Below are 27,563 nucleotides of genomic sequence, written 5' to 3'. Positions count from 1 at the left end.
GAATCACCCAGCTGTGGCTGCTTTTTGCTATCATTTTTTCCCCCTTGTTCAGGAATTTTTGTCATGAATGCAAGAAAGAAAAATTTGTTTGTTTGTTTTATGGAAGCCATTATTAGAGATACTAGTGCTAGGGTAATGGTCCAGGGTCTGGGATAAAGGGGAGGAACTTAGAAGTGGTGTCCAACAGCAGTTCTCATCCCTGGAGTTGTGTGTCATAATGGGAATTGGTGGCCTCTAGCCCTGGCTCTGCCACTGCTGTGTGACTCAAGACCATTCATCCATTCAGCACTTAAGGAGCACCCATTCTGTGTCAAACACTATGTTCAGCACTGTGGATACATTGTGAGGAATAAAGAACCTGTTCTCCAAACCCAGGGCTTCCCTGAATACCATTCCTATATGTTTGCAATGTGAGGACTGCACCAGAGTGAGGTCTCAAGGCTTTCTACCCCTAGTTCTTGATTCTTTACTTCTCTATGGGAGCAAAATGTTCCCAGAAGTACAATAACAGGAAAAGTGGTACCCAAGATTACATGGCAGACATTGTGCTAACTAACCACTTTTATATACATTGCCTCATTTTGTTTTCTCAAGAATCTCCTAAAATAGATATTTTAATGTTAATTTTGTAGATGATAAAACTAAGAATCAGAGAGGTTGAGCTGCCTTTTGTTATAAGTGAGAAAGAGGCAGAACTAGACTCAAACCCAGGCCTGCTAACCCCAACCCCAGGCCTGCTAACCCCAAACCCATCATTCCTCTCGCCTCTGTTGATGTTTCATATGCTCATTCATCTCCACTGGACTTTGCTATGGGAGTACTCATGAAAAATTTACTTTATCCAACCAATTTTTCTTTTAAGCTATATCATGAGCTCAGTTATTCTCCTAAAACATTATGCATAGTAACTGCATTACACCCCATCATACGGACTGCCATAGTTTAAATACATTGTTCAGGCTTTAGAATGAACATGTTTCCCAAAGTCTCTTTAGAAAAACTATTCAAGTATCATCTCACCCAAAGGCCTGGCATCTGTGGTAAATCAAGCCTGCATGCTCAGCCCCTGGTTTCAAGGGCTTCCCTTGGGTTTTTTTTTGTTTCTTTTTTATTTCAATGGCTACAAAATTCCCTTGGCTTTTGACTGAGCACTTGCGTTATTAGTGTCTGCTGGGTTGGAGAACCTACTGAATAGACGTGTTTCTCAGAATTCATTCATACATTCTCCCATTTATTCATGTAATAATATTACTTAATTATCTGGTCAGTTGATGCTATAGGTACCCTTCTGGGATCTGGGGTTAGTTAAATAGCTGATCATAAAATTAATTGAATTGTAGTTATGATAATTACTTGGTGTTCTAAGTATATAACAATACCGTGGCCTGGTCTAAGGGTCAGGGATAATTCCTGAGGAAATGATATTTGAGATGAGCACTGGTTGTCCTGAGGATGTGGCTATAAGTTCCTTAACTTCTGGCTAGTCCTTTTTGAGTAGGTGATGGTTCTGATGACAGACCCTTGGCAGTCAGCTTTACTGAGAGGTGGTTCACGTGAAGTCTCCAGAGCTTTCCCTAGAGGTCCACTGTAGCTACTGCTCCCCGTCCTCCCTGTCATGCTGTTGTAGAGATGACTCTGAAGTGGAGTTCCCTCTTCTGTGTGGGTAGAGTCTCTGTTTCCCACTACTGAATCTGAACACTATCTGATTTCCCATCCATGTCCATTTGTTACAAGAAATGGAGCTTAAATAACAAGTTATTTTAAGGTAATTCATCATAGGCAAATATTTTAATCTCTGAATCAGTCATTATTTTGAACACTTTCTGCCACTACTGTTTCCATTAATGTGGATAATGATAATTGAAAAAAAAGCAATTGGCATGACAAAGCTACATTAATCAAAACAGTATGGCACTGGCATAAGGATAGCCATATAGACCAATGGAATAGAATTGAGAGTACAGAAGTAAGTCTATACATTTATGGCCAATTGATTTTCAAAAGGGGTGTCAAGACCATTCAATGGGGAATGAATACTTTCTTCAATAGTTGGTGCTGGGGCAACTATATATCCACATGTGAAAAAACCCTATACCATATACAAAAATTAACTCAAAATGGACCAATAGCCTAAATTTCAGAGCTAAAATGATAAAACTTTTTTGAAGAAAACATTGAGAGTAAATCTTCATGACATTGGATATGGCAGTGAATTCTTAGATGTGACACCAAAAGCATAAACAACAACAAAAAATAGATATATTGAACTTCATTAAAATTAAAAACTCTTATGTATCAAAGGATATTATTTTAAAAATGAGAAGACAGCCTATAGAATGGAAGACAATAGTTCCAAATCATACAACTAAAAAGTGTCTAGTATCCAGAATAAAGAATTCTTACAACTCAACAATAAAAAAGACAAACAATCCAATTAAAAAATATGAATACACATTTCCCCAAAGAAGATACACAAATGGCTAACAAGTACATGAAAAGATGCTCATATCATTAGTCATTAAGGAGATGCAAATCAAAACCACAATGAGGTACCACTTCAAGCCCACTAGGAATTATTTTTTTTAATGGAAAATAAGTATTGGCAAAGATGTGGAGAAATTGGAACCCTCATAGATTGCGGGTGGGTATGTAAAATGGTGTCAGCACCGTAGAAAACATGTTGGTGGTTCATTAAAAAGTTAAGTATAGAATTACTATGTGACCTACCAATTCTATTCCTAGGCATATACCCAAAAGAATTGAAAACTGATATTCAGACAAATATATGTATGCCATGTTCATAGCAGCATTATTCAAAATATCCAAAAGATGGAAAGAATCCAAATATCCATCAACAGATGAATGGATAAACAAAATGTGGTCTACTATCCATTGAATAGGATATTATTCAGCCATAAAAAAAGAGGATGAAGTGCTGATACATGTCACAATGCACATGAACCTCAAAAACATTACACTAAGTGAAAGAACCCAGGTGCAAAATGCTACATATTATATAATTCCATTTATACGAAATATTCAGAATAGGCAAATCCATAGGGACAGAACACAGATTAGTGATGCCAGGGCCTGGAAGGAGAGGAATATGGGGAGCAACTGCTTAATGGGTACAAGGTTTCCTTTTGGGCTGATGAAAATGTTTTGGAACTAGATACAGGTGGTGGTAGCACTACATTAGAAATGGTTAAATGACTTATTGAAGTGGCTAATTTTTTTTAAATAAAAATTTTTAAGAGATGGGGTCTTGCTATTTTGCCCAGGCTGACCTCAAACTCCTAGGCTCAAGAGATCCTCCCATCTCAGCCTCCTGAGTAACTGGGATTACAGGTGCGTGCCCAGCACCCAGCTTAAGTGGTTAATTTTTAGTTATATGAATTTCACCTTAATAAAAATTAAATAATATAGAAAGAAATCAAGACTAGATTGATTCTTTCTCTCTTGTGCCTGCCATATTTTATGGTTAATTTTAAAATATAGTAACAAAATTATGACATACCTTTAGTTGTTACTACCCTGGGGTTTTATTAGATATCATGCTAATGAGTTCTCCCATCATTTTCACCTACTCTGTACTATCCAGATTTCAGTTCAAGGCTTCAGGAACATTGCGAATAGCTGCTCTGGAATTAAGCATCTGACCATCAATGACATGCCAACTCTGACAGACAACTGTGTAAAAGTAGGTATTTGAAAAGTACATTTTCTTTTTAGTCGCATTAGATGGGCACATATTCTACTGGCTTGAATTATTGAAAAATATGAATGGGTTTTTCATTTTAGTTATTTTTTAATAGTAAGAAAATCATTTAAAAATTTGCAAACACATATATGTATACCCCCAAAATATCTGAATCCTTAAGTACCCCAAGAAACCTTGTTTCACAGCTAGGATATTTTTTGTTCAGTGATGTTATAGCCTAAGCACAAACTTTAAGTTTAGTTCTTCATGTCAAGCTGCCAAATGTAGTGATTTTTTTCAGCATTACACGTTCTCATCTTTTCCCATACTCTTATTACATGATTTAATTCTAATTCTTCAGTATTACTCAAATGTAGGTATAAAATATATTGAAAAAATCCATTTTCTTTGAAAATAAGACAATTTAATCTTGTGTCCATTTCTGAAAATAATGAGAGGAAAAAAAAATCTCATTACGTTGCCAAGCCTGCTCCATACCCTGTGGATAATTTAATCATCTTTTTTCTCCTAAAGGCTTTGGTTGAAAAATGCCTTTGTATTACATCAATAGTTTTCACTGGAGCACCACATATCTCCGATGGTGCTTTCAAAGCTCTTTCTACTTGCAACCTCAGAAAGATCCGATTTGAAGGTCTGTGATGTTAAAAATGTGGTTCAGCATTAATTTTTACTTTTACTCTTGAGGCATTACATATATACAATACTTGTCTTTTCTTCTGTTTTATTTCAAACAGGAAATAAAAGGATTACTGACACATGCTTCCAATTTATGGGTAAGAATTTTCCAAATATGAATCACATTTACATGGTGGACTGCAAAGGAATAACAGACAGTAGCCTCAGGGCACTTTCACCTTTGAGGCAACTGACCATGTTGAATTTGGCAAATTGTGTAAGGTAATGAGTCATTCAGTCATATATGCAAGAAACATTGATTATATTGTATGTGCCAGGCAGGCCCTTTCCTCAAGAAGCTCATGGTTAGTGGGGTAAGCGCAAAAGTCAGGAGTTCAGGTGTTAATGTAAAAGGTAAGTGCAGAATTCTGTGGTTACAAGGAGGGCCACCCAACCCAGACGGACTGATTTTATGAGGGTCATGGAAATTGTCAAGGAAATCTCAGGGTACAGGGAATCATGGACCTATATAAGATTAAGTGGACTCACAGGAACACTTGTGGGCTACCTTTCCTAGTGAGGTTCCCACAACTAGTTCAGTTAACAGGTTATTTTCCCATATGGACTTTCTGACTTGCTTATGAGGAACCAATCTTACTGAAGGTTTTCCTCTTGGGTATTGGTTATATTTCTCCTCTGTGTGGATTTTCTGACAAATGGACAATGGTGAAATCTTACTCAAACCCTTTCTTTAGCTGAGCCACTATTGGGCTGCTATCCTGGTATTTTCAGGATGGCAAAGATCAAATTCTTGCTGAAATCTCTCCCCCAGTGGAAATCTCAGCCTCATACCTGTGTATATTTCTTACAATCTTGTAGGGCCAGATGATAACAGAATAGCACTTGATCCACAGTGAAGCTGGCTAACATTTGGGAAAACACAAGACAAGTGAGAGTAGTAAGCTAAGCTACACAGAATCTTAACCTATATTCTCTATTATTAAAATGGGGGGTGGTGCAGCATGGGCCAGTACGGGTCAGGGGAAACATAAGGGTTAGAATGGGAAAAATATGGACTAGGAAATGAGGCCTCCAGCTAATAGCCAGCACAGAATTAAGGCCTCATGCCAACAGCCATTTAAGTGAGCTTGGAAGCAGATCCTTTGGCCTCAGTCAAGCCTTCAGATGACTGAAGCCCCAGCTCGCATCTTGACTGCAAGCTCATGAGAGACCCTGAGCTAGAACCAGCCTAGTCCACTTCCAAATCCTTGAGATCTAGAAACTGGGAGATAATAAATGTTTGCCATTTAAACTATAAAGTCTGGGTCAATTTGTGACATAGTGATAGATAACAGTAATACACACACACACACACCAGACATACACATGGGGGTGTGTGTGTGTGTGTGTCTATACAGATAATTCTATCTGTATGAATATGTGAAATTGAATTTAATTCTTATATTTCACTCAGGCTTCTGCAGATTAATTAATTTTAAATTAAATGGAAGTTTTCTGCTTGAGATATATAGTTGACAAGATACTTCAAAGGACTCTGTCAAAAACAATTCAGATCCTTGATGAAATATACTTTTAATACATTGCTGAGCCCATAAAGAGTAGGAGAAGGCCAGGCGCGGGGTGGCTCACGCCTGTAATCCTAGCATTCTGGGAGGCTGAGGTGGGTGGATCGTTTGAGCTCAGGAGTTTGAGACCAGCCTGAGCAAGAGGGAGACCCCATCTCTACTAAAAATAGAAAGAAATTATATGGACAGCTAAAAATATATATAGAAAAAATTAGCCGGGCATGGTGGTGCATGCCTGTAGTCCCAGCTACTCGGGAGGCTGAGACAGGAGGATCCCTTGAGCTCAGGAGTTTGAGGTTGCTGTGAGCTAGGCTGACGCCAGGGCACTCACTCTAGCCTGGGCAACAGAGTGAGACTCTGTCTCAAAAAAGAAAAAAAAAAAAAAAAAGAGTGAGAGAAATATCCAATAGCCTGAAATCCCCTGATTCTGCACCACCCTCTCAACGAACAGGCTTGCTGAAGTCAATAGTGAATAGCATGCAAACATAAAAGGTCGGGCTGCTCTGAGCATAAATGTTAATGTCAACATTATCATTGAGGAATCAGTTGAAAAGTAGGGAAGCAGAATCTAAGACTTCTACAGGGTCTGGACCACTTCAAGGGGACAAAGTGGTCTCCAGGGGGTAGTAACCAAGCTCCTGGAGGAAGTTAGCGCAAAGCTTTTCTGGCTAGAGATTAAGATCAAATAAATAGGTGCTCACAACTTTTTAAGAAACCTGATATTAAAGAGCTTAGAATAGGTGCTCACAATTAAAGAGTGCCAAAAATGCACAAAAATAGGAGTCACCATGAGGAAAAGAAACCAGAAACAGCAAAATAAATTTGACCTTCAGATAATTCAGGTACAATTATCAGACACAGAATCTTAAGTAACTATATATGAAATTTTGACAAAATAAACAATGGAATTAGGAATATGATCAGACAATAAAATATCATAAAAAATAACTAGATTTATGTGAACTAATCAAAATTTTATAAATAAAAGACAATATAGTTATTGAAATAAAGAAGCTCAATGGATTTTTGATCAGTAGATTAGAACTTATGGAGGAGAAAAGTATAGAGCTGGAAGATCACACTGAAGAAATGACAGCAAAGATGAAAAATATGAAAGAGTATAACATGTAGGGTAAAAAGACAGAGAAAGTTTAATATCAGAGTTTCAGATTTTAAAATTTATTTATAAGAGATATACCTCAAATAGTAAGTTGGAGAGTCAAAGAATATACATTTTTCTCAAACACCCATCAGTCCTTTAAAAAATGGACCATGTGCAAAGTTTTAAAGCATGTTCCAGCATCTTTCAAACTAGTTTTATTAACAAACTGTATTCTTTCACTACAAATCAATTAACTTAGGAATCAGCAACAAAACGATAAATTAAAAATACATATATGAGGCCGGGCACGGTGGCTCACGTCTGTAATCCTAGCACTCTGGGAAGCCGAGGCAGGAGGATCACTTGAGGTCAGGAGTTCACGACTGAGCAAGAGCGAGATCCTGTCTCTACTAAAAATAGAAAAACTTAGCCAGGCGTGGTGGTGCACGCCTGTAGTCCCAGCTACTTGGGAGGCTGAGGCCATGGGATCACTTGAGCCCAGGAGTTGCAGGTTGCTGTGAGCTAGACTGACACCATGGCACTCTAGCCTGGGCAACAGAGCAAGACTCCATCTCAAAAAAAAACCAAAACCAAAACCAAAACAAAACAACAACAGCAACAACAACAAACTCCACACACACACACACACACACACGCACGCACGCACGCACGCACACATATGTGATTTAAAAGTAAAAATCCCAGGGCATTAGAATCACCTGAGGAACTGAATAAAACTACAGAGGCCCAAGCCCTACCCCAGAGCTGTTGAATCTGAATCTTTAGGGATGGAACCTCTGCTTGTATATTAAAAAAAAAAAGTAACATGGATGCTTTTGATGCACAGCCAGGTTTGGGACTAACTGCCTTAACCACTTAACTTCAATCATTATCTCAGTAATCTTTTCCATTGTCTTTTGTTACCTCCTTGATTATAATATGTGTGTATGTCTGTCTGTTTTCAGCTTATCTTTTCTGTTCCATTCATTTATCTGTCTTCTATCTGATCTTGCACAGTGTTTTATCTGCAAAATGGGAAAATAAGAGTACATACCTCATAGGGTTGTTGTTAGGATCAAATAAGTTAATTGATGTAATGTGTTTAGAATAGTATCTGGCACATAATAAGCACTTAATAAATGTTATCTATTACTATTATTCCTTTAGAATGTGTTTTCGTATCTAATAGAATGAGACTCTCCTTATTAGTCTTTTAAAAAAATTTAAGTTTATAATCAACATATAATTATACATATTTATGGGGTACAATGTGATGTTTCAATGAATGTAGTATAATGATCAAATTGGGATAATTACCATACCCATCACTTTAAACATTTATCATTTCTTTGTAGTGACAGCATTCAAAATCTTTTCTTCTAGCTATCTTAAACAATACATTGTTACCTGCTTTAGTCGCCGTACTGTATTCCTTATTGTCTTTTAAGTTAGATATTTTTGCCAGTTTATTCTTCTAGATAAATTTTAGAATAATTTTGTCATACTTCAGAAAAAATCCTATTGAGATATTAATTAGAATTATGTTAAATATATAAACTAATTTTGGAAAGATACAGTTTTACAATACTTATTTAATTTACTCTTTATCCAAGAATTATTTAAGTAAAGGTTCCAGTGGAAGACAGAAAAACTGATGGGCTGGGCAGACTTCTAACTATTTATAAAGCAGGACTGACATAGTAGGGGTATGGCACTGACACATAGAAGGTGTTTCTAATTAGGACAGACAGTGTGGGAAGGCTGAGGTCAGGTTCTTCCAGCATCAGGTTTCATCTGATTCAGAAGGAAAGGAGCCATAAGTTCTCTTATTGGGTTTCAAGTCCAGCTAAATTGACCTTGTATTTAGTGAAAACTTCATTCTGGCAGTAGTTTGACTGTTAGTCTTAGTTCTCCTTCTCCTAAGTTTGGTATTTTTCTTTCGCAAGAGATGATATCAGGGACTGCTTAACTTGATCAAATTTTTACCAAACAGAAAGAGACCTTAAGAGTTATCTGTCTTATTAAAAATCATGCCACCTAATTAAATGAAAAAAAATGAACAGAAATAACATTTTTGTTAATACTTCTTCCATTATTCTCATTTATGCTTTTTCTATTACATTAAAGGCTACATAATCAAATTTGGTTGTCCAAATGTTGACAAAATACCAGTATATAGATTACCTTGCTATTTTGGAAATATATAGCGACTATTACTTTAATACTATTCTATATATTCATATATAAAATCACATGTGAAGCTTTTCTCACTCTTTCCTACAGAATTGGTGATGTAGGACTAAGGAATTTTCTTGATGGTCCTGCGAGCATAAATATAAGAGAACTAAATTTAAGTAACTGTGTGCACCTGAGTGATACCTCTGTTGTGAAACTATCAGAGCGGTATGATAAAACAATGTTTTACATCATATCATTAGTAATTGTATATTTGATAATAGAGATGAGAGATAGACCTAAAAGCAGAGACTTCAAGACATTTGGAGAACATTGGAGATGCACAGAAGCTGGTCCAATATTCAGTGAAAACAAATAAAAGACATTGAAATCATAGACTGAACTAATCTTTTGATTATATCTAAGATGTTTCTTATTAATTTCACCTAAGAGAAAGTTTGAGATGGAGTCATTCATGAAGTAATGAATATCTAGACATGAGTGACTTCTCTGTACTTTTCATATTATCTCCATGCAAAACCTTACTCCAGCATTTCCTAAGGGGTTTTCTGGCTGGTTAATTTATTAACTCCCCTCTTCTCAGAGGTCTTGTATAATTCCTGTAGCAAACTTGTAAAGGATAAGCAAGGAACTTAACTTACACTCATTTTTAGTGGTCATTTATTTTGGTACTTACATGCTAATTTTTTGTATGCATCTGATATATTTTTTCTTACTATAATATAAATTACAATATGAAAGTAAATCACAAAAATCTACCTCCCTTTCACCGAATTTAGTAATGTCAAATTATTTTCTACTTTTAGGCTTGCTTTTATATTGTGAAAGGGAAAATCTTGCTTCAATACCATTTGTTTTCCCAAGATAGTTTTTATATGAAGAAATATAAATTGACAATGTGATTGAAAGCTAAAATTAATTCATGCTACTTTCTTTCAGCTGCCCTAATTTAAACTACTTGAGTTTACGAAATGTTGAACATTTGACTCACCTAGGAGTTGAACATATTGCATACATCCTTTCCTTGGTATCAGTAGATCTCTCTGGAACAGACATCTCTAATGAGGTAAGAAAAAAATACTCCAAAAGTTCAATGACTTTTATTATTTTCTGTAATATAATAACTTTCCATTTTGTAAACAATGGAAAGAAAAACAATTAGTTTTATTTCTTACATTATTAGATTATAAAAGTTAAGTTTGGGGATATTGTTTCTAGAATAGTGATAAATAAGTTTATTTGTAAACCAATAGTCTTATTTCAGCATTTAAAAAATAGCAAAATATAGGCTAAGTGCAGTGGCTCACACCTGTAATCCTAGCACTCTGGGAGGCCAAGGCAGGAGGAATGCTTGAGGCCAGGAGTTGGAGACCAGCCTGAGCAAGAACGAGACCCTGTCTCTACCAAAAATAGAAAAATTAGCCAGGTATGGTGGCGTGTGCCTGTAGTCCTAGCTACTCAGGAGGCTGAGGCAGGAGGATCACTTGAGGTTTGAGTCTGAGCTTGCTGTGAGCTATGATGATGCCACTGCACTCTAGCCCAGGTGACAGAGTGAGACACTGTCTCAAAAACAAACAAACAAACAACAACAACAACAAAAAAACCTCCAAAATACAGAATTTTGAGGAAAGTCCTGACAAATCAGAATATTTCATGATAACCTGGAATTTGTTTCATTATGAAAGTTTGGTCAATGTGGAGATAATGTATTTTAGATGACTTAACTATATTTTTCTTATAGATTTCACATTCTATAAGACTACCTGAGAGGCTGGGCGCGGTGGCTCGTGCCTGTAATCCTAGCACTCTGGGTGGCCAAGGCAGGTGAATTGCTCAAGGTCAGGAGTTCGAGACCAGCCTGAGCAAGAGCGAGGACCCCCCCCCGCCCCCCCGTCTCTACTAAAAATAGAAAGAAATTATATGGACAACTAAAAATATATATAGAAAAAATTAGCCGGGCATGGTGGCACATGCCCGTAGTCCCAGCTACTCGGGAGGCTGAGGCAGAAGGATCGCTTGAGCCCAGAAGTTTGAGGTTGCTGTGAGCTAGGCTGACGCCACGGCACTCACTCTAGTCTAGCCCGGGTAACAGAGTGAGACTCTGTCTCAAAAAAAAAAAAAAAAAAAAAGACTACCTGGGTGCCTTGAGATCTAAGTCTTTGGTTCAAGACTGAAGTCTAGAAATGGCCCATCAAATCTACAAAAGGACATATTGTAAGGAACTCATGTCCCACAGGCTGATGATGTTACTCATTAGAGTTGACACTCAGGTTACACCTATCCTACCACTCTGGACCTGTCCCATTTACTAATCAAAAGGAGAACAGACCCCAAGAGATCGGCCATGTTTCTGAAAGACTTTAATGGGCTATAGTTAGGAAAGGAACATACAGGTTTCTCTTGAAAGTCAGTGCATTGGGAGGGATATTGAAGGACAACAGAGACGAGGATCCCTTCCCCATCTGCTACTAAATCCCTATTCCAATAGCACCTGTCTGTGAGGGTCTTCTCTGAGAAGCCCTACAGCACTGGAACTTCTCTGTGTGTATCTCAAGTGCCAGTGCCTTCTTTAACATGAGCTGTTTCTCTGTTTCTCACTGCATTGAAGACATCTGTGTTACGTGTCCATTCTTCCCCAACATTCAGTGGGCTCTTTTAGGTGAAGTACTGTGTCTGTTCATTGGCCCACTTTCCTTTCTTTATTCTTTTCTATGTATGATCTTGGATTCAGCCTCCACTCTACCAGATTGTCTCCTCCTCCGTTCCATGTCATCCACTTGTGATACGAGAGTGAGGTGGGAAGCAATTACATATAGTCAGCTCATTTTGATGGGGTCAGTGTCTGTCTTCTCACTGTTATCTTGTGTCCAAGCTGTAATTCACTGAGACGTGTGAGGGCCCACTGGTCTTTATTTTCCTGTCCAGGTGGATCCTTGATGTATCTTCCTTGTTCCAACTCCAAGGCCCCTTCATGTCTTCAGGCTCCCTTGTCGTGTCTGCCTGGTTCGAGGCCCCTCTGGGCACGCTGGAGCATGGCCATCCTGTGACACTGTCTTAGGTCCATAGTTTGAGACACACCCTGCAGACATTTCCTGCTCCCACATCACAGATGTGTTTGCCCACAGACCCATGCCTTACCCTCCCCTTGCTTTGCTACAGAGTGGCTCACCCATGTCAGCTAGATTCCAAGTTGGGTTTGATGCTTGAGAGGTCTTTGTGAGTGATTAAAGGGTCAGTAGAAGGAGAGGCCAGCATTTTTCTTTACCTTTCTTTGTGTCATCTCCTCAGCTGCATTTCCTTTGTGGTCTACTTCCTCTGAACAGACCTGCTGTGATCCCAGCTTCCCTGGGAGACCTGCGCCCCTGGGCTTCAATAATGTGGTCTCTTTTTATTGTCCTTCCAGCATAGGGCCAGTAGTGGCTTCCTACTACTGCTAATTTCTAGATTTTGTCATTATCCCATTTGGTTTTTCAGTTTCTCTACCACCTATGTAGCCAATTCCCTGTTAAAATTAAATTTCCTCAGTTTTGAATTAAATTTCCTCAGTTGTTTCTGTTTTTCTCATTGGATCTTAACTGATCCAATGATGAGCATGGGGAAACTTTGATGTCTTGTTGCTTTTTTTCAACCCTACCAGGGAAAGGTAGAATGGGCGCCCAGTTACTTTTAGATCTCCAAACCTATCCAGAGGTCCCAACTCTCTGTCCAGCTGTATTGAGCCTGGGAAGGTCTACAACACACCCTTATGTGGGGAATTTCTCAGTGTCTCATTCTTTACTCCCCTCTGGCTTCCTCTCCCCTCCTCTTTCTCCTCTTCTCTCCTTTCCTCCATCATCCTCTCCTCTCTCCCTCCGTGTCTTCTTTGCCCCTCTCTCCTCTCCTCTCTTCTCATATTTATTCCTCTACTTTTCTCTTGACAAAGATTATTTATCTAATCTCAGTGTGGAAAAAATGTTCCAGCTGATTACATGGTTTTGGAAAATGTTATGCCCCAAGTCTTTGAGGGCTTGGGCTTTTGAAGCTTAAAGGCTCAGGATTTTTTTCTCCTGTGTTCTTTGTAAGAATCTTTCCCTGACACATACGAGTAGAATGGCCAGCTGTTGTCTGAAGGGTCATGGAGTAACAAGAAGTAGAGGATCAAAGCATATTATAAAACACATCAAAATATAATTCTACCACAGCACTTAACTCAAGCCTGAAGTGCCTGGAGTGAAGGTTAAATGCCCTATCTTAGTGATTAGCATTTGGGAAAAACTCAGATTTTATTTTCAAAGACCATATATTAAAATTTTATCTACTGAGGACAAGCTAAAAACTTAGGTTTATAGCCTCAGGTTTCATTCTCCGTTTTTATATTCTTCTGAAGAACATATAATTTGAGAGAATTGTAAATGAACATCTATGGGTAAGAATGCTAGTTTTTTTCCTGCTAAAATATTGAAAAATAAGTCTTCTGAAGGTTATTGTTTTTTTTTCCTCCAGTTCAGTTAAACTCTGATCTAAAAGGCAAATGATTGACAATTTCAGTGCTACAACAGCTGTGGAAGCTAACCCCAAACAGTCAAATTAAAATGAGTCAGCCCAGATGTCAACTTGGGCAGCTAAACACCACCCTGGATTGTAGGTCTGATGAAGATTTGACTGCAGACTTAATATTTGGGATTTAAACTCTGGAATGTTACATATATTCACCAAAGATCAAATATGATTACTTGTGCCTTTTGGGGGAAAAAAATTTTCTCATATTTTCTCATAATTATGTTCATTCTCAGTTCTTCTCAATGGTGAGTTTTCAGTTAGAATCACACAATTCATTTAGTTAACAAATATTTATTTGACTACATTGTACTCAGTGTTGGGAATGCCGGAACAAACAAAACAGCATGGTCCCTCCTCCTATAACTTACATGCTAGTGGGAAGACAAGCATGGGGCAGGTGGTTACAAAGTATGATAAGTGTGGGAGACAAGAGAAGGGATGTCTAACCTGACTCAGAGGGTCAAGGAAGACCTCCTTTTCCCAAAGAAGAAGGGGTGTTCTATAAGCCAAAGAAACATCTTTCAGAAAAAGGCATAGAGGTTTAAAATTGTGGTGACATTAAGAAATGCACACATTTGGATATAGCTTGATGGTGAGGAGAGTGGCGGGATGTTTGAGAGGTAGACAGTGGCCAGGTCACTGGGGGCCTGGAAGCTACATTAAGGAATCTGGTCTATGCCTTTTTGGCCATGGAAAGACATTCAGTATTGTCAGTTAGAACAGTACCATGGTCAGATTTACATTCTAACAAGATCACTCTATCTGCTCTACAGACATGGGAATAATAGATGCATAGTGACTAATTATAAAGCCGTCATTCAGGTGAAAAGTTAGGAAGGTCTGTATTAGTGCTAAAGCCAGGGAGATGGCAATAGGCACCAGGCAGAGTCAGCACATTTGAGATAGACTGAGGAGGAAGAATCAACAGGAGATAGAGATAGACTGAATGTGGAGGTAAGGAAGAGAGAGGGGGGATTAAGGATGACACCAGATTTTTGGCTTAAGCATCTGGATAAAGGGTGGTGACCCTTCCTGAGTTGTGTGTCCCTTACATAGTTGGGGGAGCACATTTGCTACAGGTTGGGAAAATGGGCATGTTTAGTTTGAGTCATCTGCAAGACAGCTTTATACAGATGTAGAGAAGCTCAGGAAATAAGCAGGAAAATAATTGAAATTCACTCCTCAGAGGTAGAAGAGCTCTTTGGGGTTGCAGAGGGTGAAGATGTGTTGCATTCTGAAAATCTGGGAAACTCATGAAGAAGTTAATCAGCAAAGGCAAAAATCTAGATATTTAGAAATCTAGAAAGATATTTAATTGAGAGAGATAACTTCAATGGAGGAAGCAAACAGAAAAACACAGTCATTTCAAAATTTATGTTTCTTATAATAATTTTATTGTCCTTAGTCATTCTTTTTGTGGAAAATAGTGAATAATTTATTGTATCATCCATGGATAAAAGTTGTTTAGGAGGTTATATAATAAGTATATATTAGGGAAAGAGGAAATATGACAGTCTGCCTCTTCTAATATAAAGATAGAGTTTGTAAGTGAGGGAAATAGCTTACTCGTGTGATGACTTAAGGTATCTTTAGAAATCTTTAATCTTCTACAACTTTTTAAAATGTCTAATTAAATGGGATGTTATTCATTCCTTTCCTACCTCAGAGGATTATTTGAAGATGAGGTTGTATCTCCATGTATATGGGAGAATGTTTTCTGCTAGGTAATAGAGTTATCATTTACTGAAGACCACAGGATCCACAGCAAGGGCAGTTCAGTCTGTTGCTTACGTTGCCTTAGTCACTGCCATATTTGTTGTTCAAAGGAAAAATGAGTCAGAAGAATGTTCCAGACAGTGTGCTTAGACAGTGGTTTAAGAAGACTCTTTCATTTGACAGATTTTCAAAATTTTTCATTATGAGTACTAGATCTTGAGTGCCCTGGTTGTGTAGTCAATCTCCTGGAGTACCCGCACTAGAATCTGAGATCCAAGACGACTGAGACTTTGATTTGTTCACTGCTGTTTTCCCAGAACCCTGAGAAGTAGCACGCACTTGATACATACTCACTGAATGAAAGAAACAAAGGCTGAGTTCTAGGATTACCAATAAGACCTATTTTCTACAGCCCAGTTTGGAAGGGTCGATGTGGGTAATTTAAATGTGATGCGGCAGGTGTAGTGAGTGATAGAGGTAAGCAGAGGAAAGGCTATCTTCATTCAGCCTGCCCAAAACAGAAACATCCAAATGTATGCTTGTTCAAGGAACTCTATGTAGCTTAGTCTTGCTAGGATATACTGTAAAAAGGAGATGTCATTGAGGGAATTTTATGCTACACCAAAGAGATTGGTCTTGAGCCAATGGACAATGAAACAGCACTTAGCAGGGGAGTCATAGTCATAATTGGCCTCCCATTTTAGATAGGTTATTTGGGTTGTTCTCTGGGACATAGATTGGAGAGGAGAAGGACTGGAGGTGGGAGACAAGTAGGAGGTATTTTAATAGTTAAAGGGAGTAATGAGGAGTTCTTGGACTAGGTCAGGGGCTAGAACTAGTGAGGAAATGACATACTTAAGAACATTTTGTAGGTAAAACTGAAAGAATTTGGCAATTGATTAGTTGTGAAAAATGAGGACCTGAAGGTGGGGTTGGAGGATAAGAATAATTCTGAAAATCTGGCTTTGGGTGGATTGAGGTTCTACTTCAAAAAAGATAGATAATGTAAGGAAAGTAACAGGTTTTGAGGGAAAGATGATTTTAGTTTTATTGGATGGAGTTAGAATCTGTGGGATATTCAAGCCAAAGGATTGGGAGAGAAATGGTGACTGGGTCTGCAGTTGGAGTAGTCACTAGCATGGACGTGTGAATGTGGCCAAGATCCTCAGTGACAGGCAGGGAGTGAGGAGAGATGTACCCCCAGGAAGAACACAATAGAACACCAGTATCTCAAGAATTGGAAGAAGGAGATGAACCCATGAAGTAGACAAAAGAAAGAAGGTAAAAAAGTTTGTAAGAGAACCAGGTGAATATAGGCAAAGGTGTGGAATATAGTGGGAATAACCAATGGTGTCCAATAAAGCAGAGAAATCAAATCAGGGAGAGACCAAAATGTGAAAGAACATTTACTATTAATTGAACAGACCCTGTCCACTCCTCCAATATCATCTCATGCCCCTGCTCTGCTCATTCCCTTTCCTCCAGTACCACTGCCTTTTTAGTTCCTTAAGCCAAATCCTTTCCTATCTCAGGACCTTTGCGTACATTATTATCTCCTGCCTGGGATTGTTCCTTCTTCCATTCTTCATGTGCCTGGATAAGCAGATGCTGAGCATGATAATGACAATAATTAAAGCATCTTGACATTAGCTAATAGGGCCTTTTAATGTTTTTGGCCATAATTTTTTCTAGCATAAACATTGGTCATGCTGTCCATAATTATCAGAAAATAATACATCTCAGTTGAGATCATTTCAAGACAATATCAATGGGTTTATATTATTGATTCATTCTTTCTTTAAGAAAATCTAAATCACATGGTGACATTAATGTCTCTAGATATGTTTTAAAAAATAAGTGTCATTTAGTTCCTAATCTTATTTCTGCCACATTATAGCATAATTCCCTGGATGAGTATTATCTATTTAGATCACCTCACAGTAGTAATAATGGCTTTTAAATTATTGGTAGCATATAAATTGTTTTCAAGTTGAATTACAAAAAAAAAAATCAATTCAAATTGAATATTGGCATTTGCTTTCCATGTTAATTTTAATTGTATGTGTTATAAAGCTATCTAGTTTCAGATATTTGTAGTCCCCCAAAAAATATTTCTAAATGATATACTAGAAAGAAAGAAGCCCATATGAGAACTTTAACAATCATTGGTATAGTCTAACTATCTCTTATAACTGTCCCTGCCTCCCCTCCATCCCCACTGCCACTGTCTTAGTTCAAACACTGTTTCCTTACTAACCTATACTGCAGTATTATCTTCTAGCATGCAAGTCCAAGTCTATTCATAAAAACAGACACACAGACCAATGGAATAGAATAGAGAACCCACAAATAAATCCACACATTTATAGCCAGCTGATTTTTTACAAAGGTGCCAAGAACACACACTGAGAAAAGGACACCCTATTCAATAAATGGTGCAGTAAAACCTGGATATCCACATGCAGAAGAATGAAACTAGACCCCTATCTCTCACTATATACAAAAATCAATTCAAAATGAATTAAACACTTAAATGTAAGATCCAACAATATGAAACTACTAGAAGAAAACATAGGGGGAATACTTTAGGACATTGGTCTGGGTAAGGATTTTTTTGGGTAGGACCTCAAAAGCACAGGCAACAAAAACAAAAATAGACAAATGGTATTACATCAACCTAAAAAGCTTCTGTACAGCAAAGAAAACAATCAATGGAGCAAAGAGACCACCTACAGAATGGGAGAAAATATTTATAAACTATGCATCTGACAAGGGATTAATAATATCCAGAATATGTAAGGAACTCAAACAACTCAATGGCAGAAAAACAAATAATCTGATTTAAAAAAAAATGGGCAAAAGACCTGAATAGACATTTCTCAAAAGAACACATACAAATAAATGGCCAACAGGTATATGAAAAAATGTTCAATTAATCATCAGAGAAATGTAAATCAAAACCGTAATGAGAAAAACAGCAACAACAACAAAACTACAATGAGATATCACCTCACCCCAGTTAGAATGGTTATTATCAAAAAGACAAAAAAATACATGCTGGCAAGAATGTGGAAAAAGGAGAACTCTTATACACTGTTAGTAGGAATAAAAATTAATACAGCCATTATGGAAAATGATATGGAGATTCCAGAAAAAATTAATAATAGAAGTACCATATGATCCAATAATCCCACTACTGGATATGTTAATATATACAAAGGAAATGAAATCAATATGTCAAAGAGATATTTGCATTCTCATGTTTATTGTAGCACTAGTCACAATAGCCAAGATATAGAATCAACCTAAGTGTTCATCAATGGATGAATGGATAAAAACAATGTGGTATATGTACACAATGGAATACCATTTAGCTCTAAAAAAGAGTGAACTCCTGTCATTTGTAACAACATAGATGAACCTAGAGGACATTGTATTAGGTGAAATAAGCCAAGCACAGAAAGACAAATACTGCATGATCGCACTCATATGTGAAATCTAAAAAAGTGAATCTCATAGAAGTAGAGTAGAATAGTGATTACAAGAGTCTGGAGAGGGTACCAGGGAGGAGGAGAGGGGGAAACGTTGGCCATTAGGTGCAAAATTACAGTTAGATATAAGGAACAAGTTCTAGTGTTCTGTTGCATAGTAAGGTAACGACAGTTAACAATAATGTATTGCACATTTCAAAATAGTTAGAAGTGAGGATGTTGAGTGCTCTCACTGCAAAGAAATGATAAATGTTTGAGGTGAGCAATATAACTACCCTGATTTGATCACTATACAACGTATACATGTATTGAAAGCTCACACTATATCTCAGAAATATGTACAATTATTTTGTAGAAATTAAAAACAAAACTTAAAAAAAAATCTGAGCCTGTCACTTCCTTGCCCAGAGTTCCTCAGAGCTCCACATTGCTCACAGGATGACATAGACTGTGACCAGGCTCTCCCTGAGGTGACCCTTGCTCACCTCTGCAGCCTCACTTCTGGCGGACTTCCACCCTTCTTTCACCTACGCTCCAGAGACACAGCACTGACTCTTCTTTAGTTCCCCAAACATGTCTTGTTCTTCTTGATTTTCCATCTCTGCAAGTCATTCTGCCTGCCTAATAAATTCTTGCTTATCTCTTAAATTTCAGTGTGGGAAGCTTTCCTGGAATTTCTGGGCAGGTTTAGGATCTCCTCCTCTATGTTTCCACTGCACTTTCTATATGCCTCCATTAAAGCCATCAGTCAGCTCCTTATGTTGTACTATTTGTTCTATGCCTGTCTGCCTTCAACACTGTAAGCTCCCTGAGGGCAGAGGCTGGATCATTCTGTCTTTGGGATGCCTAGCATAATGCCTAGTTTATACGAGGCACACAAAATGTTTGCTGAGTAAGTGAGTGAGTGAAATGAATGGATCTGGCACGATTTCCTTCCTCTCAGCCAAACACTTAAGGCTTCCTTGAATTCTACATTTTCTCAGCTATGCTCTGAGCTGGAGTGGGAGCACTTACAGCTGCACATCTTAATCTGATGATACACTTGCAAGAGACCACCCATCTGCATGGAACACACACACAAAGCCTAAGTCCAGTGAAGCAAAACCTCTTAAGCAGGAAATACGTGCAATCACTTGGGATTCAACAAATAGGAAGAATGAGAGTTAAAAGGAAGCAGGATAGCTCAGAGACGAATGGATTTGCCTTGGCTTTTCAAAAAGCACAAAATAAGAAGTCTGGTTTTTCATATGCAGCTGGGCCTATCCTTAGTCATCTCAAGGCTCTTCTGTCCAGCCATGGCCTTATATAATCTGCTGGTCCCATCACTAGTGACAGTGGTTTCTCCTCACAGAGGTTATAGGCCATTGTCTCCTGTTCCCAGCAAAGTGCCTACTAAAAACAGTCCAAAGAGAAGTGACCAAGGTAAGTCTGTCACTTCCCTCAAAAAGAATCTTTGGCAGCAAACCCTCCTCTCAACCTACATCAGGTAGGAAGCAAGCAGCCTTAAGGCGAATTGCTCTGCTTCCAGGTAACAGATGCCAATTTTCCTTCCCTCCATAAACATCACATATAGAGGACCTATTTCTGTGTGGTGACCAAAGCCTACTTTCCTTTAGACTTGTAGGTCAGAAAATTAGGTCAGAGAGGTTGGTATATTTTAAAAAGAAATATGATTACAAAATTCATAGTAACAAGCAGAAATAAACAAAGATAATTGGGAAGAAAAGGTAAGTTTTTTATATAAAATTACAATTGCTAACTAGAGTATAAAAGGGAAGATCACTTGAGAGATTAAGAAATTTTCAAACATTGTACAAGATAGCATTACGAGTGATTTTAGAAAGAAGATGTGTTAATTGAAATAATACATATTTCTCAATATAAGTTTTGTTCTTTATTCCTAAAAGAATGTGGTATGCAGCACAAACAGAGCAAATCTTTTCAGAAAGAAACATGAAATGTAAACACTGATTCAAAGAATTCCAAAGGGAAATATATTCCATCCAAGAATTCTGAGAGTATGCCAGCAAGACAAGAGACAATTGAGTCCATAAAGCATATAAGTTTATAAATAACTTATATTTATATAAGTTATTATGTATATTTATATTCAACAAATATTTAGTCGTTGTCAGCTGTGTATCAGACACTTTACTAAATTCTGGAGGAGTAGCAAACTGAAAGACACAGTCCTGGTCGCAAGGTACAGTCTAGTGGCAAAACAACAAGAAAAGTAACAGCACTATATGGTTAAAAGCTACTAAAAGCCTGCGTTCGGAGTGTGCATTCACATCCTGGCTGGTGCCACTACACGGTGGGACCTTGGGCAAGTTACTTAATCTTTCTGTGCCTCCATTTCCTTCTCTTTAGGACGGTGATTAGAATATTACCTACCTCAAGTGTTGTTGTGTGGATTAAATAATTTAAATTATGACATAATGAGGTTTTTTGCTGTGATGGAGAGATGGGCACTGCATCATTACAGCACGGATGAGTTAGAAAGTGAACATTTATCTCTGTTGTCTCTGTGGAGGAGTCAGGGGAGGCTTTTCAGTTTTTGAGGTTCAGATGAAAGCTTCTGTAGGTGTTTTTGAGGTAAAAAAGAGAAGGACATTCCCAACGTAGGAAAAGGCAAGTGAGAAGGATGGAGGTGTGAGGGAGTGATATGTGTTGGGAGATCCACAGGTGATTCAGTGCTGTCAAGCATGCCCTAAGGAGAGAAGGGATGTGGCAGGAGATGAGGCTGAAGAAGGAGGCGGAGGGCAGAATGTGAGGGGCCTTGGGTGCCCTGAAAAGCGATTCAGACTACATCCAATATGCAATGGGAGCCACTGAAGAACTCTGAGTAGTTGGACATGTACAGATTTGTGTACAAGAAACTCTGAGTTATTGTGTACAACAACTCTGGTGGCAGCATGGAAGATCTATTGAAGAGAGGGTGAGCTATTGCAATGACAGCTACAAATAATGAGGTTTTGATAATGGTGGCAGAAGGGACAGATATGGGAAGTATTTAGGAGGTGGTATTAGTAGGGCTTGATGGTTGGCTGGATATGGGGCACAGGAGGACAGGGAAGAGACATAGTTAATGCCCAGGTTTTTTATCTGGTCAGTTGTGGACATGGTGGTACCATTAACCAGGAAAAGAACCTAGGAGACAGATTAGAACTTGGAGACAAGGTGGTAAATTCCATTTTAGACATGTTTAATATTAGTACCGGGGCCCATCTCTCTAGACTATGGGTCCCTTTGGTTCTGGGTAACAAAGATAAGACAAACATCCATCTGACTTTCAGAATCTTTGTTTTGTTTTCCTTTGTTTTGCTTCCCTCAGGATGTCTGGAATCATAGGAATTAGGTGTATTCCTATGCAAGCATTACTGATAGCAGAAAACTTACCCAAAGATTTTCAACAATTACCCCTGCCCCAATTCTATTCCCTCTACCCCTCTGCCACAGCAACAACTTACATCCCATATATCCTCATTAAAAAAAAAAAAAAAAAAAGGCAGCAGGAAAGGAAGCTTCCTGTGTTCACTGACCATCAGGGGCCTTTTTAGATTTCCTATGATCTATATCTGCAGTAATTACATCAGGGTTCCCAGTCGTGCTAGAGTCCTGGGCACCCCATTCCATCTTATTTCATTCAGTGCATATTCCAATATCCTATATTAAAATACCAAATATCCTAAGTTATATGCATTTCATAGATTTCCCATATAGGGAAATCTGAGCCCTGGAAAGGAAATCATAAATGCAGAGGAAGGAGCAATGTACTTAAATCAAAGGAACGTCCATCATGACCAGTTCAGCTTTCACCAGACTCCCTACTGAAGCTGATAGAAAGAGTAGGAAGAACCCATTAAAATCTTGTGGTGTTCAGTTTGAGTATTAGTCCTCTGAAAGTAACTATGCTGAGTTTGAGGTACTTATGGCACATTCCAGAGCTCAGGGCGAGATCTGGGCTAGATTTAGAAATGGCTGAAGTGGCTGAAGCTGTGGATAGAGACAGAGGAGAAGAAAAGGTCACCAATACATATCCAGGAAATGGATGGATTTGGAAGATGAACCCACAAATTAAACTGAAAATGAACATCCAGAGAAGTAGTTGGAGAAAGAGGTCAGAGTGATGTCATGGGAACCAAAGGAGGTAGTGTTTCAAAAAGCAGAGGGTCAGACTTCACAGGTGGACCAAGTAATATGAAGATAGAGATGTATCCATCAATTTTGTAAAACAAAATGTTCATTTGTATATATAAGACTTGTACATGTTAACATTCAGAGCTTAGTACTTTGCTTGAATATTGGTGCATTTGTGCTGTTAACAGTTTGTTTAGAAGAGAAGGTAAACTAACTAGAAATCTGTGTAAAGAAATAAAGCCTGGTGTTAATATTTTATATAATTTTTGTTGATGTACAAAAAGATTCAATAATGGACTTATGTATTGAGGTTTTTCTTCCAAATTATTCTACATTATTTTTCACAAACATTCTAATAGCATTAAAAGAAATATGGATTATGGAAAAATATATTCATACCATTGCCCACCCTCCAAAAAATCAAACTATTTTCATTTTTCTGAGTGTTCTTTCATCTTATATACACACACACATGCATACACACACATATACACTACAGACATATACACGGATATAATTTTGTATTCTGCTTTTTATTTATTTATTTTTTCTGTATTCTGGTTTTTAAACCTAAGTTTGTTACTGTATGTTCTTTATAACAATCACTTTTTATGTTACAGGTTGAACTAGGGGGCAAAAAGAAAAAGAACAATCACTTTTTATTTATTTTTTCCAATGGTAAGAAAACAATCACTTTTTATATTTGCAGAATATTTTTTGTTTCTTGAGACAGAGTCTCACTCCATCATCCCAGGTAGTGTACAGTAACGGCATCGTAGCTCACTACAACCTCAAACTCCTGGGCTCGAGTAATCCTCCTGCTTCAGCCTCCTGAGTAGCTAATACTACAGGCGCACACCACTGCGCCTGGCTACTTTTTCTATTTTTAGTAGAGACAAGGTCTCGCTCTTGCTCAGGTTAGTCTTGAACTCTTGACCTCAAGCGATCCTCCTGCCTCGACCTCTCAGAGTGCTAGGATTACAGGCATGAGCCAATGCTCCTGGCCATATATTTGCAGAATATTCTGAGTGTACTATAACTTCTCAACTTTTCCACTCTTGAGAAATTTCATTTATCATTAGTTCATCCTTTTCTTCCTTTTTTCTTCCTTCATTTGCTAAAAAATTATCTCTAGTTCCTACTATATTTAAGTAGTATTCTAGGCTTGAGTATAAAAACAGGAATAAGAGAAAAAAGTTTTCATAATCCTTGGGGTTTTCTTCCCCCTCAGTTTTTCCCTCCTGTTGAACAAGACATTTTATTGTTGTTGTTTTGGCCAATTACTTTTCCAATGAGTTGCAGCAATTTTTATTTAATAAATAAATTAATTCAATTTAATTTATCAGCAATAAAATAACTGTGGCAGTTTTATACTTATTTACCAATATGACTATTCAAACATAGACAGAAATTAAAAAATTGTTACTTGAATTTACATTTTAAAAAATTCTAGTAAGATTAATAATTTCCCCCTATAATTTACTTATCATTGTGATTGTATTGCGAATTCTCCTTTGTGAATTTCTTCAGGGTCTTTACTCATTTATATATTGGGATCTCAATACTTTGCCAATTTTTTATGAACTCTTTATACTGTAATAATGTTATTACTCATTTATCATATTTGTGGTTTTTAAGAGATTATGCAATATTTCCAATTCTCCATACTTTTACAATGGCTTATCTCACAACTGTGAATAAGAGATTTATTTTAGCATGTTTACCTCAAAGTCCACAAGCTACTGCTCATAAAGATGATTGAAAAATGAAGAACAGTGAGTTAAAAGTTAGACAAACTATGCAATTTTATATAGATTTTTTGCAAGACAGTGATTCTTTAATCATATTCAGAGCAGATTATAAAGTTTATTTATGTTTATGTACTGTTCTGGTGTGCCTGTATGGAAGTGTTCACAGTTTCCAAACTGAAACATGCCATAAACGAGGATGATTTGTAGCAATGGGGCTGTCACCTAAATTACAGTATATTGTATTCTAATGTTCAAATTCCATAATGCCTAGGCCATATTTCCAGACTGTTTCTAAAAGCATAGTATCTTAGAAATAAAGCCATATGCAAGTTTTAATGAATAAATCTTACTTTCAGTGTGTTGAGCTCTGTTTAACAAGTTTTCATCCACTTCATTTTCATATATAAAACATTGTTTGTTTTGAATTATGGTCCAATGTTCAGTGTTATAATGGGGGCAGGGTATTGGTATTTTTGTTTTCCTCAGTGAGTCATCTTTTGGCAACAAGCAACATGATCACATCAGTCAAAACAATAACTCCATTTTGTAAATGCCTTAACAGGAATTTGGGGAAATTAAAAGATTATTTTTAGGTAACACAAAAAATTAATTGGGACAGTTAGTGTTATGTTTAAAATAATCTTATTTTATTCAAAGTACTTCCCAAAATATTCAGCAGAATTAAAGGGAAAGAGTGATGGAAGAAACAGTTTAAGTGAATACTAGCTAATAAATGTAGAATGAAGGATAAAATTTAAAATCAGCATTTTGCAACTCCCAATGTAATAATTGATTTAGGCAAGGATCACCAATGAATGCTAAAGCTATTGACTGAAAGGTTGTTGGGAAACAGAGTATTCATAGAGTCTCAATGAATCACACCACAGATAACTTATTAAATAAAAAAGGGGAAAATAAGTATCTCTTCTAATGAAGAGTTTTGGTAGTCACCAACTGAACAAGCAACCCAGCAGCATCACTGATAGGGAGACAGCCTGACATAGATGCCTCCTAATGGGATGCAACAGCATTAGGTAGTATTTTTGCAAGAAATGTTTACCTTGAATCTAATCATAAGGAACAACCAGACAAATCCAGAATGTGGGTCATTCTACATAACTGGCCTGGGCTCTTCAGAAAAAGTTAATGTCTTAAAAGACAATTTTTTTTTTTTTTTGAGACAGGGTCTAGAGTGCAGTGGCATCATCATAGCTCACTGCAACTCAAACTCCTGGGTTCAGGCCATCTTCCTGCCTCAGCCTCCCTAGTACCTGGTAGTATAGGCACATGCCACCACACCCAGCTAATTTTTCGATTTTTTTGTAAAGACCAGGTCTCACTCTTGCTCAGGCTGGTCATGAACTCCCTGATCTCAGGGGATCCTCCCTCCTTGGCTTCTCAAAGTGCTAGGATTATAGGCACCACACCCAGCTTTAAAAGACAAAATTTAAAGAAAAAAAGCCTGAAGAGACACGATAACCAAATGCAATGCATGAATTCTGACTGGGTCCTGGATACAAAAAAATTTGAATATTGAGTTTGTATTAGATAATGTGGAATTACTGTTAACTTTCTTAGGTATCATAATGCTATATATGTCTATACTATATATACACAATACCATATAGTTACATAGGAAAATGCCCTTATTCCTAAGGAAATGCATACAGAATATTTAGGGGTAAAGCATCATGATATCTGAAATCTATTTTCAAATGGTTCAGGGAAATTTATATATATGTATGTGTGTGTGTGTGTATTTAAAATCAGATAATATATAAAACTATGTATACGTGTAAATATAATACTATATTCATACATATATATGAATAAAATATATATGTTCATATATGCACTCAGCAATTACCCAAATGTGGCATAATGTTTATAATTAATGAATTTGGGTAAAGAATATATAGGTGTTCATTGTACTATTCTTTGAAACTTTCTGTGGATTTGAATCTTTTCAAAATAAAGAGTTAGGGGAAGGATGTTTTATGTTTCTGTTGGCAATATTCTAATCCAGGAGTAATAGTGACTCAGTCATATAGTAGGCTCACGCGCACGCGTGCACACACACCTCCCATTCCAACATTTGGTAACTATTTCATTGCTATTGTCTAGCTACATCAGCTAAACAATTCCAGATGTAAAATTGGGGTGGGGGGGATGTAGTGTTCAAGGATTTGTCTGCTCCCAGATGTCTTGTGTGCATCTATCTGTTCCTGACAGTGTTCCATCCTCTCTCCCACTATTCCCAGTGACCCCAAACTGAACAAATTCCCAAACAACTCACCCTTTCCAAATGAAGTCTCTGTTCATGCCATTTCCATTTCCTCAGCCTGAGACACTGTTTCGCTTATCAAAATTGTACTCAGGCTTTAAGGCTTAATTCAAATTCTCCTGCCTCCTGGAAAGCCTTTTCTAGATCACCACCTTTTCCTTCCAGCTGGAATCAGTTGTTCCTTGCTGTGACGTCCCCATACCTCTCTTGAAACATATACCTCATTCTTTCTTGCATTATGGTCACTTACGTACCAAATTGTATTCCACAGAGAGGGAAAGTTCTGTTTAACTCTGTTGCATAGGGTGACGTCCAGATTGCTTACAATGATGTATGAGGCTCTTGGGACTTGGTGCCTGCTTCCTTTTGAGGCTTAGGTCTTGAAACTCGCCTCAGTGAACCCAATAATGGAGCTATAATGG

General features: G+C 37.5%; 1 protein-coding gene across 1 annotated transcript in view; it reads left to right on the top strand.

The window, feature by feature from the left end:
- Positions 1 to 27,563, top strand: part of FBXL13 (F-box and leucine rich repeat protein 13) — a 182,408-nt gene that overhangs the window by 119,716 nt on the left and 35,129 nt on the right. Inside the window, exons 13-17 of the mRNA XM_069461649.1 lie at positions 3,602 to 3,700; positions 4,235 to 4,352; positions 4,456 to 4,618; positions 9,308 to 9,427; positions 10,160 to 10,286. Coding sequence (XP_069317750.1) covers positions 3,602 to 3,700; positions 4,235 to 4,352; positions 4,456 to 4,618; positions 9,308 to 9,427; positions 10,160 to 10,286 — 627 coding nt within the window. The remainder of the gene's footprint in view (positions 1 to 3,601; positions 3,701 to 4,234; positions 4,353 to 4,455; positions 4,619 to 9,307; positions 9,428 to 10,159; positions 10,287 to 27,563) is intronic.

The sequence above is a fragment of the Eulemur rufifrons genome, chromosome 29 (genome assembly GCF_041146395.1).
Source record: "Eulemur rufifrons isolate Redbay chromosome 29, OSU_ERuf_1, whole genome shotgun sequence".
Taxonomy (NCBI): domain Eukaryota; kingdom Metazoa; phylum Chordata; class Mammalia; order Primates; family Lemuridae; genus Eulemur; species Eulemur rufifrons.
Note: the sequence above shows the minus strand (reverse complement) of the source record. Positions and strands in the feature narration are given on the sequence as shown.